Source organism: Misgurnus anguillicaudatus, chromosome 18 (genome assembly GCF_027580225.2).
Source record: "Misgurnus anguillicaudatus chromosome 18, ASM2758022v2, whole genome shotgun sequence".
NCBI classification, from domain to species: Eukaryota; Metazoa; Chordata; class Actinopteri; order Cypriniformes; family Cobitidae; genus Misgurnus; species Misgurnus anguillicaudatus.
Genome location: NC_073354.2, coordinates 38,669,141 through 38,685,780, shown reverse-complemented (window position 1 = coordinate 38,685,780; position 16,640 = coordinate 38,669,141). Strand labels below are relative to the sequence as shown.

Genomic DNA, 16,640 nt, shown 5'->3' with positions numbered 1-16,640 from the left:
ACCTTTTCCAAAATCAAATGATCTGTCTGTAATATACATAATCGTTTTATAACTCTACACTTTTACTGTATGCTTGTCAATAATTGACTCATTATTACCTCCAAGTTTTAGAGGGAACTCTTCGAGGGATTCCTCTTTGATGTGCACTGTTTTAACAAAACGTGCAAAGACCAACGTTCCCCCAAAGACATATGACCGATATCTTTGAATCAATAAAATATTACGTCACGAGGGTCATATCAAAATTCAGCATCTTAACAATTTGAACCATTTTATGGATATACGGTCACAACACATCAATTTTTAGACAACTTTATTAGTTGTGTTTAACAGCAGTTGGTCAGAGGTCATGAGGATGGGCTGTCACTATTAGCACAAAACCATAAAAATGGCAAAACGTGGCGCACCTCTGATAGTGCTAATAACAGCAATAAATATCTTCTTGACCTTCTGCCTCTTCTGTCCTCTACTTTCTCTTCTGAACCTGTTGAGTATTGTGTTGTTGTGCATGTTGTTCTCCGTGTTATTTTGATCATCAACCTCAGAATGTAGACAAACTACAGAAATTGAAGTTATTTGTATGACATTATGAGGTGTAAACATCAGATCATCACCATCATAAGCATTAAGAAGATTCAAACCTGTAGTGAGAGAATGCGTGTGTGTGTGTGTGTGTGTGTGTGTGTGTGTGTGTGTGTGTGTGTGTGTGTGTGTGTGTGTGTGTGTGTGTGTGTGTGTGTGTGTGTGTGTGTGTGTGTGTGCTTGTTCTTATCAGCAGCACTTTTGGCCACAGGTTCAGTATTTGCTCGACTGCTGGACTTTGTTCTTCTTATCTAAGCTTTCTGGGATCTCCACCCCTCTCTCTCTCTCTCTCTCTCTCTCTCTCTCTCTCTCTCTCTCTCTCTCTCTCTCTCTCTCTCTCTCTCTCTCTCTCTCTCTCTCTCTCTCTCTCTCTCTCTCTCTCTCTCTCTCTCTCTCTCTCTCATTACCTCTCTCTCTCTCTCTCTCTCTCATTACCTCTCTCTCTCTCTCTCTCTCTCTCTCTCTCTCTCTCTCTACCTCTCTCTGTGCTTCTTTTTGTACATCTCATTTTCCCCCTCTCTCTTACTCTGCACCCTTCCACCTTGTTTCATTTTTTTAGATGTTTTCTGTAATTAAACGCATGCAATGAAACAACCAAAATGTAGAACAAAAATGACCTGGACGATTTCAACGCAAAGTCAATAGAAAAATATAAAATTTTATACAAAAGAAAAAATTGCATAAAGGAAATGAAGACTGTTTTGGGAGAAGTCATTAATATTTTGTGTGTTATAGCATGATTTCTTCCCAAATTCCCATTTCTGCACTGTAAGCACGGATAAGTTGAGTTTACTTAAAAAATTAAGTTGCCCTAAAAAATTAAGTAATGATTACATAACAACTTAAGTGACGTTTATTAAACATATAAGCTGTTCTAACAACAATTTAAAGTTGAATAGACTTTTTTATTTCTTCACTTAACCTGGATTAGTTGACATTACTAGAAATTTGCGAGGAAACACGTTGCACTAAATAACTTTAGTTTTTATATTACTTTTGGTGTTATAAATGGTATTATAACAAGAAATTCATGACTGACTTTAAGTCAATCATTGAATAAACATGATTCTCCACAAAAACACACACAAAACTGTGTTTTTGACGTGCCATGTCAGTACTGTGGAGAGAAATACAATAAAATGTCTGGAAAAAACCACTGAAAATTATCATGTACAACAAAACAACATCAATAATATAAGAGCGTAAACCTATATGACATTTTATTAACAAATATTTAAGTAGTGAAAGTTTTTATACGTTTTTATTCTGTGAAAAAGCAGAAACTAATGTAAATATATTCAGGCGCAAAGGATTATGGGTATTCCTCGCAACATGAACTAATAATTTTTAAGTTAAGTACTTGAATGTTTTATTTTAATGGATTTTGTACGCTTAAAAGTTAAATTAACTAAACTTTTTTAAGCTTTGGCTTTAAAACGCAAAATATTAAGTGATGTTTACTTGATTGTTTAAGTAAAGACAATATTTGGGTTAAGAGTATGTACAGTATTACAGTAACTGGTTTAGAATACAGTAAATAAATTACAATACAAATGATCATAGAAGTTGAAGTTGTATGAGTTTTCTGTTGCAAGGTGTGATGACGCTGAAAGCTGATTGTGTGTGCGTGTGTGTGTGTGTGTGTGTGTGTGTGTGTGTGTGTGTGTGTGTGTGTGTGTGTGTGTGTGTGTGTGTGTGTGTGTGTAACCCAAACCCAATCTAACACAAAGAGAGCATTAATCCGCAAACACACAGCCCAACAACAACACAAACACAGTAAACCTTCACCTAAACAAATCCTCAAACCAATTACACAGCGTAACTCTTACAACAAACACTTTCACATTCATTGGTTGCTCTTTCGTAGCTCATGAGACTTAATAGTTTGCAGGCTGATTTCACTGTTTCTCCTAAAATTAAAAACAAAAACACACTACTTATAGGAGAACATTTCTGAATCAGTATATTTACTCTTCATCTCTTCTCATGGCTGTAGAAGATACAATTTGTGTATATGTAAAAATAATGCACAAAGCATATTCCTCCAATACATTTTAAAATGAATTGCTGTTTCCCAGCAAGCAATTTTACGCTTAAAGGGGTCATATTGTGAGATATTTTTTAAGATGTAAAATAAGTATTTGGTGTCTCCAGAGTGCGAATGTGAAGTTTAAGCTTAATATACCCCACAGATAATTAATTATAGCATGTTAAAATTGCCACTTTATAGGCCTGATCAAAAATGTGCCGTTTTTGGGTGTGTCCTTTAAAATGCAAATAAGCTGATGAAATACAAACAATGATCACAATGATGATGGTTTGTTGAAATTGAAACTCAATTGTGCTGTCAAGTATTTTTCTTTCTCTCTTTCTCTCTGCACTAAATGGCAGTGCTGTGGTTATGTAGTGCAGATTAAGGGGCGGTATTATTGTAATTGGCCTTGCTACCTACCTCACAAAACAGGCGCATTTTTGAACGACCTAATTTTTCACATGCTTAAAAAGAATGGCATACCCAAACAAAGTTACTGCGTTGTTCTTTTTCAAGTTTTTTAGGTTGATAGAAGCACTGGGGACCCAGTTATAGCATTTAAACATGGAAAAAGTCAGATTTTCATGCTATGACCCATTTAAAAGACGTCTAATAGCCATCCAAACACAGCCCAGACATCTATAGGCCAAAAAATGCAAACTTTAAGCAGTCAATTAAAACTACATTAAATAAATAAATAAATGAAACCAAATGCCTTGTAATCACTGCTTACATGAAGGAATATCAGACATATCAAAAGATAATTGGTCTAAAATGACATATACCCAAATTTAAGATGGACTATATTGGGTCATAGTTAACCTAGACGGTGAAATGACGGTGGGTGCTTTTCAAGAATGCATTTTGGTTTTGAAAGCCATTTCTCTTTTTTTCTACCCCTCATCTTCCTCAAACAGTTCAGAAATGGTAGCATGCATCGCTGCACTGAATATCTCCTGCATGCTGCGGACGCAATGACCTTTGTTTGTAGGCATCTCGGACTGATATGTTTGTATGTGATGAAATTAAGTGTGATCAATGCTCTCTCTCTGTGTTTGGCCATCTCTCTCCAGCACATTCTCTGCTCTTATCTGGACAGCGTGTTATCTCACCGAGCCAATCCTATCAAAATCAGTCTAACAGAGACGCTTGTGAGTGTCTATAGACAGAGCTGAGCTCGCAGTCTTGTTGACCTGTATGTGTGTGTGTGTGTGTGTGTTTGATCACCGCTCTCCGTCGTGATGTACATCGGCTCATCACGAAGTGTGACATGATTGCAAAGGATTAACGGATTATAATCTGTATGTTCAGTATTTGCACCAATGACTAGTTTCAGTACATTCAGTGGAGATACTGGAAGTCTCCTGCTTCTCTATTGAGAGTAGTCTCACATCGAGCTCTCAGTCAAGTCTCAGATTTGCCAGAATGATAAAAATCTGATATTTCTTATCGAAGTCTTCAAGATCCCAATGATCTGAGCAATGGCAAATACAATGATACAATCATTTCATAAGAAACATCTGAGATAGGGTTGATACAAAATGAGAAATTGTTTCCTGTGCATTTAAACTGGATGTGATTGCACGTATTTGTGTGTGTAATTGTGTACCTCCGTTGTTTCCTTATTTCTCAGGTTATGCCCTTCTGCATCCAGGTCTCGTTCTGACCGTGTTTTTGTCTGATTCGCCGGCAGATGCTATTTGAAATGTTCTTCCTGGAGACAGGGGGTCTGGCTGCACTGTGGCCCAAAGGAAGAGGGGCCACATGGGGCCTCCAGGGGCCACCGACCCCCCTTGAGCCCGAGTGTCTCCACAGAGCCACACGAGGACATGCATCCATCAAAGAGGGAGGTAAATGAATATGTGGAGACACAAAGATTTGCCTTTCTGCTTTCATAGGCCTAGTAACATCAACTTGGGCCAAAACTGAATCAAATACTTCAGTTGCAGGCTGCTTACTAGTCTTTTGGAGGGATGTTAACGTACATATTGGTTTGCCTTGAACTATCGCATTCCTTCATCTTGATTTGCCTTTTTGACACGTTCACTATTCCAAAACACACACAGTCTCGGCTGTCTTTGCTATCACATCTGCTCTTCTTTATCACCAAACACCTCATTCATACTCACACTGACAACGGCCGAACCCTGAACCAGTTACCCTGCCGTGTATGAGCCGACATTCGGACCATTTACACATCACACATAAAAAATAAAGTGCATTTAAAAATATATATATATACAGACAAAAATAACAGACATTGTGATTTAGAGTTGGCGCTTGTTAAACTTTGACACATAACTCATTTATCATTTTATTCTTCAGACATGAGAAACAAAATCAAATGGGAAATTAAAAGAGGGAGCAACACTTACAGACAAAAGATCGAATGCAGTTTTGCACGTAAAAAACAAATAAAGCTTAAGCTTGGTTAGTCATAACATAAATGGTTGTCATGCCATATTTGTTTTTTGGCTTTTAGCTTGTTTGCTGTTCACTTTTTCAAAATAACATCACAACCACCACCAACCTTGTAGCTTTACATGCTCATCAAACTGACAACTAAAATAATCTATAACCACTCCAACCACTGGTAAAGGGCATCCAGACTGCTCTTAAATGTCTTGACTATGTTGTGAAAGAGATTTGCAGGGGCCGGTTTTATCAAACCTGTGTGGTTATCACAGTGACTCCTGCGGTCATGGTCTGATCTCACTGGTCTGATCTCATCTGGTTTTATAGAGTGGCTGGACAGCAGGAGTCCAGCATTAAAGAGACTGAGTCGATGAGGAAACCCAGAGCGATCAGGAGGAGATCTGTGATTCCAGAACCTGATGACCGGATTAACTGTATCCTGTCATGATCACAGTTGAAGCAAACTACAGAAAAATCACAGAGGCATACAAGAATATCCACAGAGATTTAAGTGTGTGTTTTCTTTAGCCCATCAGATAAACTGGATAGGCAAATGCAATAGTGAAGGTGTAATTCTAGTTTATTTCTAAGGATGTGAGATGTATACGGTTTAGATTTGAGAACATATAGGGAGATGGATGCACGTTTGTTTATAGCAATGTCAGGTTTATAAATGTGCACGAGCCGCGAGACTTCCGCCAGTCAGAGATGAGGACGCGAGTGACGTCAGTAATTGATAAATCTCTTTCTGTCGTTCACACAAACAACTTAACTTAATAGTAATAATAATAATAATAATAATCATTAAGCAATGAATTAAAATGTAGTCATAAGTTATGTGTATACATGTTCATATTATTAATAAATTACATTTTTATTTCTTATAACGAAGTAAACATGAAAATCAGATTTATTTGGTCAGATTTTACATAAATATTAAATATGTTTTCGTTATTCAGCTCTGTGAAGATAAACTTTTAGCTTCGATCAAACGAAAATTTGTCTTAACTTTTATATGTTTTCCGAATATCACGCAATTTATTTATTTATTTTTTTCGTTTTTAATTGCTACTTTTTCGTTCTGTTTATAAAGCCCTTTTAAATCCCATGTTTTATGTATTTTAGCAAGTTTTGATACTGGTGATATTTTTTATTCGTAAGAGGAGAAAATTGTGCGCAAATGAGTTGTCGTAATTTACGTTGTTTAACATAAAACTGTTAGGTAATTAGGCTGACTGTAAAATTGCCACAATTAGATGTGTTGTTTTGGCAATATAGTGATCATATATAATTGTTTCTCAGTCTCTTTAATATAGAATACATCCATAAAATACAGGAAATGTGTATAGTATAAAAACTGTATAAAAATGTAAACTGAAGTGTCAAGTTTTTAGGGTAAACTCCCCTTCCACTTGAGCAGTAGCTAGCAGGAAACTGCAGGATCTCTTAAACCTAAATAAAATTAAATCTGATTTCTCATTTTAAAGAAATTTGTCTTTTTACTTAATTCTGCTCAAAAACACTCAAGATGTTTTTAGTGCCAAGAGAGGTCACCGACGATGCCTAAAGAAGACATTTAGTCCTGAAAATAATATTTTTTTGTAGATATTTCCTGTATTTTCTGTTTGCATCTTAATAAAATATATTGAGAAATATATCTGGATGGACATTAAAACTTCTAATACAACAACTCTGGAGGTGGTGGCCTAAGACTTTTGCACACTACTGTATATAAAGTGAAAATGTATATACCTGCAATATTACATTTCAAAGTTTTTTGAAAGATTTCTATAAATATTTGTGTTGCAGAAAAAAAGTTTAACAAATTATGAAAATAAAATAAATTGTTATTTTAAGAACCTTTGCCTGAACAAAAAAGTTATTTAATAGTTTAATAGTAAACATTATATTTTGTACAAACAAACAATATTTTATTTTATGGCATCGCTGCGAATAGGCTAACCCTTTTACAACCTTTATTATTAACAGTGATTCAAAATACTTTTATAACAGGTCGTTGAACTTGTCAGGAATTACATGCACTTTACTGGAGGCGGAGAGAGAGACTGGGAGGAGTGCTGAGAGAGATCAACCACACTCATATTCATCCTCTCTGTTGTCTTCTGTTCGCTTTAGTGGGTTAGGTGAGGCAGAAATGCTCTCCACCGGCACGAGGCAAAGGTCACCCCGGTGAGATCTGTTCGGATTATATTGAACACCAATGTCCCGGTCCTAACACCCGACAGCCAACAGTGGAATAATCGGGGTGAACACTCACCTGTGGATGATGTATCAAGGTGTAGCGATGTCCACAACCCATGGGCCCGCGTCTTACGATCCCGGTTTCCTTCATAATGCCGCATCGGCGGCAACTTCACCGGTCTATGTTCCTACCACCCGGGTGACCCCGATGATTCCGGCCCTGCCGTACCTCCAGACGTCCCAACAGAGCAGCCCCGTGTCCGGGCACGCGGCTTGGACGCAGCCGGGCGTGGATTCTGTAAGCTCTTATAACTCTGCCAGTGGGCACCATCAGTCCCCGGTGTCCAGGTTTACCTTTTCTACGAGCCCTCCGTTGACCTCCGGGGTCGCAGCAACCCGGGAGACAACCACCTACCCGAGTCCGTTGAATATCTCCAGTAACGGGCGGGAGCATTATGGGTCCCGGGGATTGAGTGGCTCGTATCACGGCGGGTACCCGGCCTACGTGAGCACGAACATTGGAGGCACCTGGGCGGCGTCGCATTTCGACAGCTCCGTGCTGCATAGCCTGCAAACCGGCGGACCGGCCAATGCCACGAGACACCCGAATTTAGGTGAGAATGTATTTGTCTTCTATACATGGTGACGTTTTGTTTTTGCATAGCTAAATACTAACCAATTTCTTACTTTTAGCGATTGAAAAAAAAAGTTTCATAATTTATTATTTAAAGTGTTTCATATTTGATCACATTGATCCATTTCCCCCCCAAAAAATTTGAGGATCCAGAATTTATAATACAACAATACAGAGAAAATACTCAATAAACAGGATTTTGATGTCTGGAATTAGGAATGTTTTAATATATTACATATATATATTATATATTTATATATGTTTTAATATTTATGTAGAAATCAAAATATTTAATATGGCCGAATCCACCTGACGATTTTTGAAAAGTAATTTTTAAAGGTTAGGAAAAAAATCTATATATTAAACATACATCAGCCTTTAAACCCACTAAACTAAAATATAAGTAAATAAATGTAAGAGCTGTCCAAACTGAAAAAACTTTTGACATATCTTAAAATACATTAGTGTCCTTTGTTTTGCCTCAAAATGCACGCAAGTAATGATTTTAAAACTAGTTATATTTCATAATTAAACTAAGGACTAGTCCTGGTTTAAGATAATCCCTGTATAGTGTTATGTCAAAATAATCTAATTTTTAATCTCAATATTTGCGGTTTGATATTTTTGGTCTATGAAGGTTAAAATGAGAAGTTGATGGTCATTTGGGCCTGATGTCTATCGAGGTTTGTTCAGGATAGGTTATTTGAAAACGTTTACTCTCTGTATCGATAGTGTTTGTTCTTACATGAGTTTATTCATTAAGGTTAACTCCGTGTTTACCTGCTCATTCAACATCTTATAATGATTAAGTTAGTCATAGATTAGCATTTATCAGAGTCTCTACAGACAAAAGTTTGTCACAAAATCATGATTGAATTGTGAAATTATGATCTTATACAGAGATTAACTATAATGCACGCATATGTTGCATGTACAGATTAATAATTGTCTTGTAATCATTAAATTTAATTATACGTTTGTTATTGTTTTGCTTTTGTCTTATTGCGTTTTAACATTTGAATATAATTAAGTGCTTAAGTAAACACGCTTTATAATGTAAAATGTGTTTTAGCTAAACGAGTAGTCAATTATCTGAAAGATTAACAAAAGGTGCTTGGATGTATTGCAAGGGTACTTAAGTGAAATGTTTTAGGAAAAAACTACAATATTCTGCAGCATGTAATTAGAAAAATAAATTCACACAAAAACAAATTGTGATTACTATAATAAAGATTTTAATATACAAAACCTTCAAGCAAACGCAAAGTCATAATTATTTCTTACTTTTTTAACATATTTTTAAAATGTTGAAAACTTACCTAGATAATCAATTAATTTTATCGCCAGATAAACATTTCTTTATTTTATAGCAATGCACCACAAAAGTTTAAAACGGTTTTATTGATAAGATTATAAGTTTCCTATTTGATAAGAAATAATTGAATTGTTTGGACGGCAGTTTTCAAGTTTCACGTAATTAATTAATAAAACGTAGGTTACATTCATATCATAAAGTGTTGTATAAAACACAAACGTTACTACTTTTAGATTTTTAAGACAATTGCAAATATTAAATGCATCATTATACACTTAATAGATTTACAAATATTATCGTGTTAGATTTTTAAAATAAAAACTCAAGCTTAAAATAATTGTTGCATATTAAAAGATCAATCCCGCAGATAGGCCTATAATTACAAAATATCCATGACATATTAATTGTCCAATTTAACAAATTCAGCGCGTAATATGCCTAATTCAACATGAATTTAATTTATACGTGCACTTTTTAAGATTACTTTGTGTCTATTTTGTCTTTTTTTATGTAAACGTATATTAAATTTATTTATTTATGATTGAGGGCAAGATTTTATTATATTTCTCTACACTGTAATGTGTACATTTAATTTCTGTTTGCTAAAAACTATATAAATAATTCAGACGTGAATGTGAACTCTGTGTAAAAACGATGACCTTTGTCACAGTCATGCGCTATTAATAGCCTGTTATTGTAAATAGACCCTTTTAAAATACGCGTCATATTGTCTGTAGTTCACTTCTGTTTTTGAGTTTGTGGTTTTATTAGTTTAACTAAATAATTTAGCAGAGATAAAATAATTTCACACAGTTATAAAATCAGACGTTTAAAACGAATCAAATTTGACATTTTCTAAAGATTGTTCTAATGTCAAAAAGTTTGTCTTAACAATACAGTAATAAATGTCTGTTGCGTAAGTGTTTATGTGACCTCTAGACAATAACTCTATAAGTGATTGTGTTAAACGACTTGTTATTTGTCAATTGAGGAAGACTCGTTGTGTGAGTGCCTGACAGTCTTTTGTTTGCTGTTCCTGTCGTTTCATTTCATGAAATCTCAAGGCTAAAACTGCTGTGAACCCTGAGATGAGGCCACAGAAAATCACAAAATCATCCACAAAACCTCTTAACTTGTTAATTTATCTGTGATTGGTCCTGATATAATGAAGACAAATGAGAGCTGCTGTTGATAAATGATAGTGAGGACGCTGAAGCTTGAATGTGTCAGTAAACTCTGCTGTTTTAATAGCTTGTTTAAAGTGCTACAATGTTGTTTAAAAGCTTCAGCACGTGCATGATTTAACTGAGAGAGATGATGAATGATTATTTTCTCATTTTCTCTTGTTGATTCATCGCCAGTGCTCTGGTTTAAGGGTCCTCAGGGGCCATCTGTGATATATGAGCGCCAAGAATCCATTTGTACAAATTAGCTTTGAGTTGTGTGCGCGCGCGTCTGCAAAACGTGACGAGCAGCGCCTCCTGTTGATCCACAAGCATGCGCGTTCACGTCAGCTCATTTGATGTTGGATGCCAAATAAAAGTTACAAATAGAAATTTTCCAATGTTTTTTTTCTTTCTTTTAAATGGCAATAGAGTCAATTAAAAATATAAACAAGTAGCCTACAGAAGTAGTTTTGTATGCTAAATGGACAAATGTTCCACTAAAATAATCAATATGGTGTGAAATAATATAGCTGCTTTTTTATTTGTTTGTAAATATATGTTTACTCCATTCACAGGTTGTATTAATTAGTTAATGGATTAGCTAACATGAACTAACAATGGACAATATTATTTTACATTATTTATTCATTTTAGTTCATGTTAATTTTATAATTTACTTTTAAAATCAAAAGTTGTAACTATTAACATTAGTTAATGCACAATGAACAATTGTACAGACATGAACTAACATTAACAAATATGCTGACTATATAGTAATGTTAACAAATACAACCCTATTGTAAAGTGTTACCTTGTTATTTTTTTTATTTCTAGCAGATGGTCTCTTTGATTAGAGATTCAGATGTTTTGGTAATACTAACATAATTTTCCTTGTGGTAAAGAAGCAGACGTAATTAAATTGAAATCTTCTTATTGGTAGTGTTCTTGAGTGATTATTTAGCACTGTTAGACTTTTTATTGTATATATGCGGTAACTCACTGGCAACATATTGCCAGTGAGTTACTGTAACTGCCCCATTACAGTACCATAACTGTAGATGTTTTTACAGTATGATGCCTTTACCGCAGTTCCATTTTACCGAACCCAGGTCACCCGTGTTATAGGTCTGTAACACTACCACAGTACCACAGGGTCACTTGATAAAAGTTACTCGCTACACTCCCCAAGTAGCCTATTTTGTCACTCTCCCAACACTCAGAGGAGCAAAATCTTGGCGTCACTAGTGTTTTGAAGTCTTGAGGTCAAATTCAAATCTGACGGTCAAGCATTTATCCATAATCCCTTTCTTTTTTTATCTACAATCAGTGTTGGGGATAGTTACTTTTAAAAGTAATGCATTACAATATTAAGTTACTCATCATAAAAGTAACGAATTGGGTTACTTAGTAACTTTTCATGGAAAGTAATGCTTACGTTACTTTTAAGTTACTTTTGCATTACTTTTTCTTACTTGGCTAAGGCTTCATCCTTTTCAGGCTTTGCGGGTGTTTTTTATAATCGCAAAAATGTCAACCTCTGGCCTGCCATCTCCGTTTCTGACTCAAACTGTTCCCGCTCAGGCGAAAGAGTGTGTAATTCTATGTTAATATGTTCATTTTTATTCAGTACATTATTTTATTTTTAAAATGAATTAATTAAACTGAAAAGTAACTCGCATTACTTTTTTTTTAAAAAGTAACTCAAATATTAATGTGTACATTTATAGAGTAATGCGTTACTTTACTCGTTACTTCAGAAAAGTAATATTATTATGTAATGCGCGTTACTTGTAATGCGTTACCCCCAACACCGTCTACAATTCTAAATAAATTATTTATACTGCTGAAAAACAATTCACATTTTGAAATTTGCTTCACTGCTAAAAGCATAACCAATAAAATGTATTTCATTTCATAGATATATTTTATTTTTCCATTTTATATGCTTTTATAACACTGTTTTATTCAACTACAGTAGCACTACTGCTGTTGTTTTACAGCAGTCTACCGCAAATTCAAAACATACAATAAATCAAATTAAATGTTAATACCCATAATGCAATGCATATTACAGTAATGAACTGGAAAAGAAAATGATGGTATTTTACTGGGTATTTTGTGGTAAGAAATTGTAGAAATTACAGTTAAGTCTAACATTGTGTGTTGTCTGGTTTTGTTTTAAGCAGAAAACACACAAGAGTGTTAATAGTTCCCTTCTTTTTCTGTCTATCAGATTTGTACGATGATTTCGCAGAAGGTCGTGAGTGTGTGAATTGTGGGGCGATGTCCACCCCACTGTGGCGGCGTGATGGGACGGGCCATTACCTGTGTAACGCCTGTGGACTCTACCACAAAATGAATGGAATAAATCGGCCTCTCATTAAACCTCAAAGACGATTGGTGGGTTTCAGTATCACTATAAAAATTCTGTAATAATTTTAACCTCCTCATGTTGTTCTAAACCTGTATGAATTTCTTTGTTCTGATGAACACAAAATAAGATATTTTGATAAATAATGGTACGCACACAGCTACCATCCATTGACTTCCATAGGAAAACAAATATTATGGAAGTATTTTGATAAATTATGAAAATATTTTGATAAATGATTAAGCACGATACCCACTGACTTCCATCGTAGTATTTGTTTTTCCTACTATGGAAGTCAATGGTTACCATAAGCTGTGTGCTTGCTATCATTTATCAAAATATCTTCTTTTGTGTTTTATAAAAATAAATAAAAAATCATACAGGCCAAAAAACAACACGAGGATGAGAAAATGATGACAGAAATTTTATTTTTGGGTGAACTATCACTTTAATCACTGTGACATTTTATTCCTTTATTTCAGCAAATATGAAAAAATCCTTTGATACATGACTTTATGGGTCATTTGTTTATCACACCTGTTGGGTGGTAATTTAACCTATGCTGGGTTAATTTAACTTAAAATGCTGGGTTGTTTTAACCCATTGTTGGGTTATATATAAACAAAGGTAACTTTAAAGTAACTCAGCTGGTCATGTTGATGGGGACACTGGGGTTAGTTGTCACAATGTAATTGTTGTGATTGAAACCGACTGTGTATTCGTACAATGGAGGAAGACTATGAAACACCTAAAAGAGTCTTTGTCTCATGTGTTTCTCTGTCTTTCTCCATCAGTCTGCCACCAGACGAGTGGGTTTGTCCTGCACTAACTGTCACACAACCACAACAACACTGTGGAGACGCAATGCAGAGGGTGAGCCGGTCTGTAACGCCTGTGGCCTCTACATGAAACTGCATGGGGTAAGAGAGATGTTATTATTGACATATTACTGGCATAGTTAATTTTTTATCTTTCCCTTAATTTAATAATTACTTATGTCAAATATTTTTTATTTTTTATCTTTTTTAAGTTATTCTGCACAATATTATACTGTGAACGCTTTGGCAACATCAATCCGTAGTTTTGTCAGGCCATTAAAATAGATTTGTGATCCTGGACCACAAGACCAGTCATAAGTAGCATGGGTATATGTATAGATTTTTTATGCCAAAAATGATTAGGGTATGACGTAAAGATCATTTTCCATGAAGATATTTTGTACATTTCCTACACTTAAAGCAACACTATGTAGTTTCCATGTAAAAATGACTTACAGCTCCCCCATGTGGTTGAAAAGCGCAACAGTGCCTGGTATCAGACACTCTTCTGCAAGCAGGGGGAGGGGCGGGGCTGTGCGCTCTACCCTCCACCGCCACTTTCAGAGTGTGCTTGTAGCAGCTAGGAGGCTGCTCAGGTTGCCGCAACAGTACAATTTGTCCAGTTAAAAGTTGTTCTATCACTGAAATAATTTTAGAGACATTATTTAAAGGTAAAAAAACTACATAGTGTTGCTTTAATATATCACAAATGTATTTATCCTTAGTAATATGTGTTGCTAAGGACTTTTAGACAACTCTAAAGGTGATTTTCAAAATATTTCGAATTTTTTCACCCTCAGATTCCAGATTTTCCAGTGAGTTGTATCTGTTCTATCCTAACAAACCATACATCAATAAAAAGCGTATTTAGCAAAGCTTTCAAATGATGTATTTCAAATGTAGCCCTTGTGAATAGTTTTGTGGTCCAGGGTCACATTTAAAAATTGTAATTACAGGAGAGATTGTAAACTGTATGACAGAGAGAAACAGAGAATAAAGAAAACTGTGTGTATCTTGATCATCTTTGCAGGTTCCTCGTCCTCTTGCTATGAAAAAGGAAGGTATTCAGACTCGCAAACGCAAACCCAAAAATATCAACAAGTCCAAATCTGGTGAGTGCAGAAGTGCAGATATCAAATACGTCCCTAAACGTTCATCATCCACCTCTTTTTATATCTTTGAAGGTTTTATATGACTTTTTGACCATGTAAATGTATCTCACAGCCAAGTGTCTGATTTTGATCTGTGATTTCATTATTTTCAAGGGTCTTCTGACTGTGATGGTCAGACGTCCAGTGCTGTGACCTCCAGCCCCACAGAAGAACCAAGACCAATCAAAACTGAACCGGACACATTATCTCTCTACTCACATCATAATATGCACACACAGGTCAGAGAACATACAACCTACTTACATTTATTTATTTATTTATTTATTTATCAGATGCTTTTACTCAACTTTTTTGTTCGTCTCTTTAGGTCTCTGCGATTCCTATGTATATGGGAACCCAAAGTGGAAATTCAGCTCTAAAACTTTCTCCAAGTGGATCTTCCACGCCTAAGAGTGAAGCGTGGAACAGTCTGATTCTAGCTTGAACATAACTCCTAACATAACCAGCAGTGCTTCATCTAATGCCAGAAATCCTAGATGATGTGGTGAAGGAGCAGTGTTGGATTCAGGATTCGATGATGTCATCAAGGATTCAAATATGCAAAATAACTTAAAGCTTCAGTCCCACAGTAGATCATGAGAACATTATTTTGGAAATGTCTTTTTGTCTATCTGCCACCTAGAAGAACGGCAAACACCTAGCTATGCCCTAGCAACCACCCAGAACACCATGGCAACCAGCTGACATTGTGATGTACAGCTGCACAGCTACAGGAAGCAGTACTTGCATAATCTGAATAAAAAAACTCTACATTTTCCAATTCTGTTTGGTGCTACTTAACTGCAAACTTTGAAAGGACCATTCACAGAAGGTCAAAGCACTCCTGCTGCATATGAATAAATCTTTCAAGTCTAAAGAATTGATTTACAGACTGTATCTGCAGGGAGATACTTGATATTATTGATCATATTTATGATCCGTGAAGCTCATCAGATGTTTTGTTGATTCATATCAATTTTAGCTCATGCTTTTGTATTTTAAGTCCAGTCTGGGGTTTGCAAAAACTGTGATAGCAACTAGGGATGCATAACGATTAATCGCGATTGATCTATGGCAGAGTGGGAGTTTTTGTTTACATCATATATGTGTGTGAACTGTGTATAATAATTATTTATTTATAAATATTCACGCATGAAAGAATATATATTTATATATTAAATATTTATATATAATATAAATGACACATAAATATACAAATGTATATACAAATTTCAATAAATAATCAACATTATTTTTACAAATTTATTATACACAGTTCACACACACATGTATGATGTAGACAGGGACTTTTGTTCTGCTGTAGATTGATCGCGATTAATCGTTATGCATCCCTAATAGCAACCAAGATTACCTGACCATTAGGTCACAACAAGCTACTCTCATCATCACCGGCTTTCTTCTATGCACAAGAGTCCTCAACAAAAACAACTTGCATTTTCTGTCATGGCAGTAACTTCCCTAAAACATGTTTAATCACACAAAATTTACTTCTGTCTGAATTTCTATAATTGCAACTGAATTTTATCTTCTTGTATTTATTAGTAACCAATGTTAAAGTGTTTCTTTTTTTTTATAAAGAGGAAGAAAAGTCAAAAGAAATTTACTTATGAACCATAAAGTTGATTTCCCCTTATAAACATGGTTAGCTTTTCTCATTTGCCTGTAAAGAAATTTAATTTGACATGTAATTCTTTGCTTGTAACATTTTGTAGTAATGTAATGTATTTAACTATATCTAAAACAATTCACTCCATGTTTATCTATTGTGCTACTCAACGTATCTGTGCATTAGATCAATTGTTTGCCACTCAAAGTTATATTTTCTTTAAAAGAAAACAGTAAAGGTTTCTATGTATCCTATCTGTAATGTTCAATCATTTTGATGAACCGTTTTAATAATTAAAATATTAAAACTTTGCCTAATTAGTCACTT

The 16,640-nt window shown here is 35.0% G+C and overlaps 1 protein-coding gene across 1 annotated transcript; it reads left to right on the top strand.

Moving 5' to 3' along the window:
- The first annotated feature begins 7,078 nt into the window (after positions 1-7,078).
- Positions 7,079-16,633, top strand: gata4 (GATA binding protein 4). The gene is made up of 6 exons (XM_055185756.2): positions 7,079-7,845; positions 12,580-12,746; positions 13,512-13,637; positions 14,566-14,647; positions 14,801-14,925; positions 15,015-16,633. Exons 1-6 carry the CDS (start codon positions 7,314-7,316, stop codon positions 15,129-15,131), a joined length of 1,149 nt encoding a protein of 382 aa, XP_055041731.1. The 5' UTR covers positions 7,079-7,313; the 3' UTR covers positions 15,132-16,633.
- The last annotated feature ends 7 nt before the right edge of the window (positions 16,634-16,640 follow it).

Coding starts and splice junctions, on each gene's coding strand:
- gata4 (XM_055185756.2), top strand. CDS start 7,314: ATGATGTATCAAGGTGTAGCGATGTCCACAACCCATGGGCCCGCGTCT. Junction 14,648..14,800: donor TATCAACAAGTCCAAATCTG/GTGAGTGCAGAA, acceptor ATTATTTTCAAG/GGTCTTCTGACTGTGATGGT. Junction 14,926..15,014: donor ATCATAATATGCACACACAG/GTCAGAGAACAT, acceptor TCGTCTCTTTAG/GTCTCTGCGATTCCTATGTA.